Genomic DNA, 962 nt, shown 5'->3' with positions numbered 1-962 from the left:
TGTAGTAATGTTTTGTACCTTATTTAAGGTTGTGTAGTAATGTTTTGATGCCACATTATCCTGCTTTAGCTCCGCCTCTCCTCCTCAGCGCGCCCATCAGCGCCGTGTCCTGGTCTCTGACCGGAGAATACGTCGTCAGCGTGGACAAGAGCCGGCGGGCCGTCCTGTGGAGCGACATCTGAACCGGCCAATCCCACGGCAGCTCCCGTCGCCATGGCAACAAGCTGATCTGAGCGCAGCTTCAGGGAACATTTACGGGTTGTTTTTAGTTTTCAAGCTAATTCTTAACGGGACAGAAGGGAAGCGGAACAATAACAGAAATTCACTTTTTATTCCAAGCTTTTAAAACTGAACGAAATCAGGAAACAAAATGTGCCAAACTTTTACCTTTGCACTGTTTGAGCAGAACCCTTTGACCTTTGACCCGGTTAGCGGTCAGAGGCGGGGCATCCTGTCGGTGGAGGACGCTTTCATACCTGGAAACGGTCAACAGGTGTTTCTGTTTCTCAGCAGTTCAGTCCTGATCCGTTAAAGTCTCTGCAGAATCAGCTTCAGTACTTTGTGTTTGTTTGGACCTGGTTCTGGTTCTGGTTCACGGTTCTGCTCTGATCAACATGAATCACTTCTTGTATTAAAACTAAACTTGTAACCGGTCCGGTCCGGTCCGGTCTGCACTGAGCTCAGATTCTTACAGAGTTCTGGTTCTGCTCAGTTTGGGTTTTTGGATCTCAGCTGTTTAATTTGAGGAGTAATTTAAAAAAAGATCAAATCTGCAGCAACTCTGTTAACGGTTCTGATGCTTTTATTTTGGCGGTTCTGAAAGGGAACAAGCTGTAAAATGTTTGTTGTTATTTATTCGTCATCTTCTGTCAGATTTTAATCTGTTGTTTTTGAAATCCTGTAACACGTTAAACATTAAATAAATGAAAGTGTGGACCTCCTGATTATGGGATGTTTGTAGG

The 962-nt window shown here is 44.6% G+C and overlaps 1 protein-coding gene across 1 annotated transcript in view; it reads left to right on the top strand.

The window, feature by feature from the left end:
* The window catches only part of LOC108228783 (protein Atg16l2), a 10,125-nt gene extending 9,801 nt beyond the window's left edge, over nucleotides 1-324 (top strand). The window contains exon 18 of the mRNA XM_037974447.1: nucleotides 89-324. Within this exon, the coding sequence (XP_037830375.1) occupies nucleotides 89-182 (94 nt within the window). The 3' untranslated portion in view covers nucleotides 183-324. The remainder of the gene's footprint in view (nucleotides 1-88) is intronic.
* Nucleotides 325-962: the final 638 nt, after the last annotated feature.

Source organism: Kryptolebias marmoratus, unplaced genomic scaffold (assembly GCF_001649575.2).
Source record: "Kryptolebias marmoratus isolate JLee-2015 unplaced genomic scaffold, ASM164957v2 Scaffold55, whole genome shotgun sequence".
NCBI lineage: Eukaryota > Metazoa > Chordata > Actinopteri > Cyprinodontiformes > Rivulidae > Kryptolebias > Kryptolebias marmoratus.
This window is presented reverse-complemented; position numbering and strand designations above follow the sequence as displayed.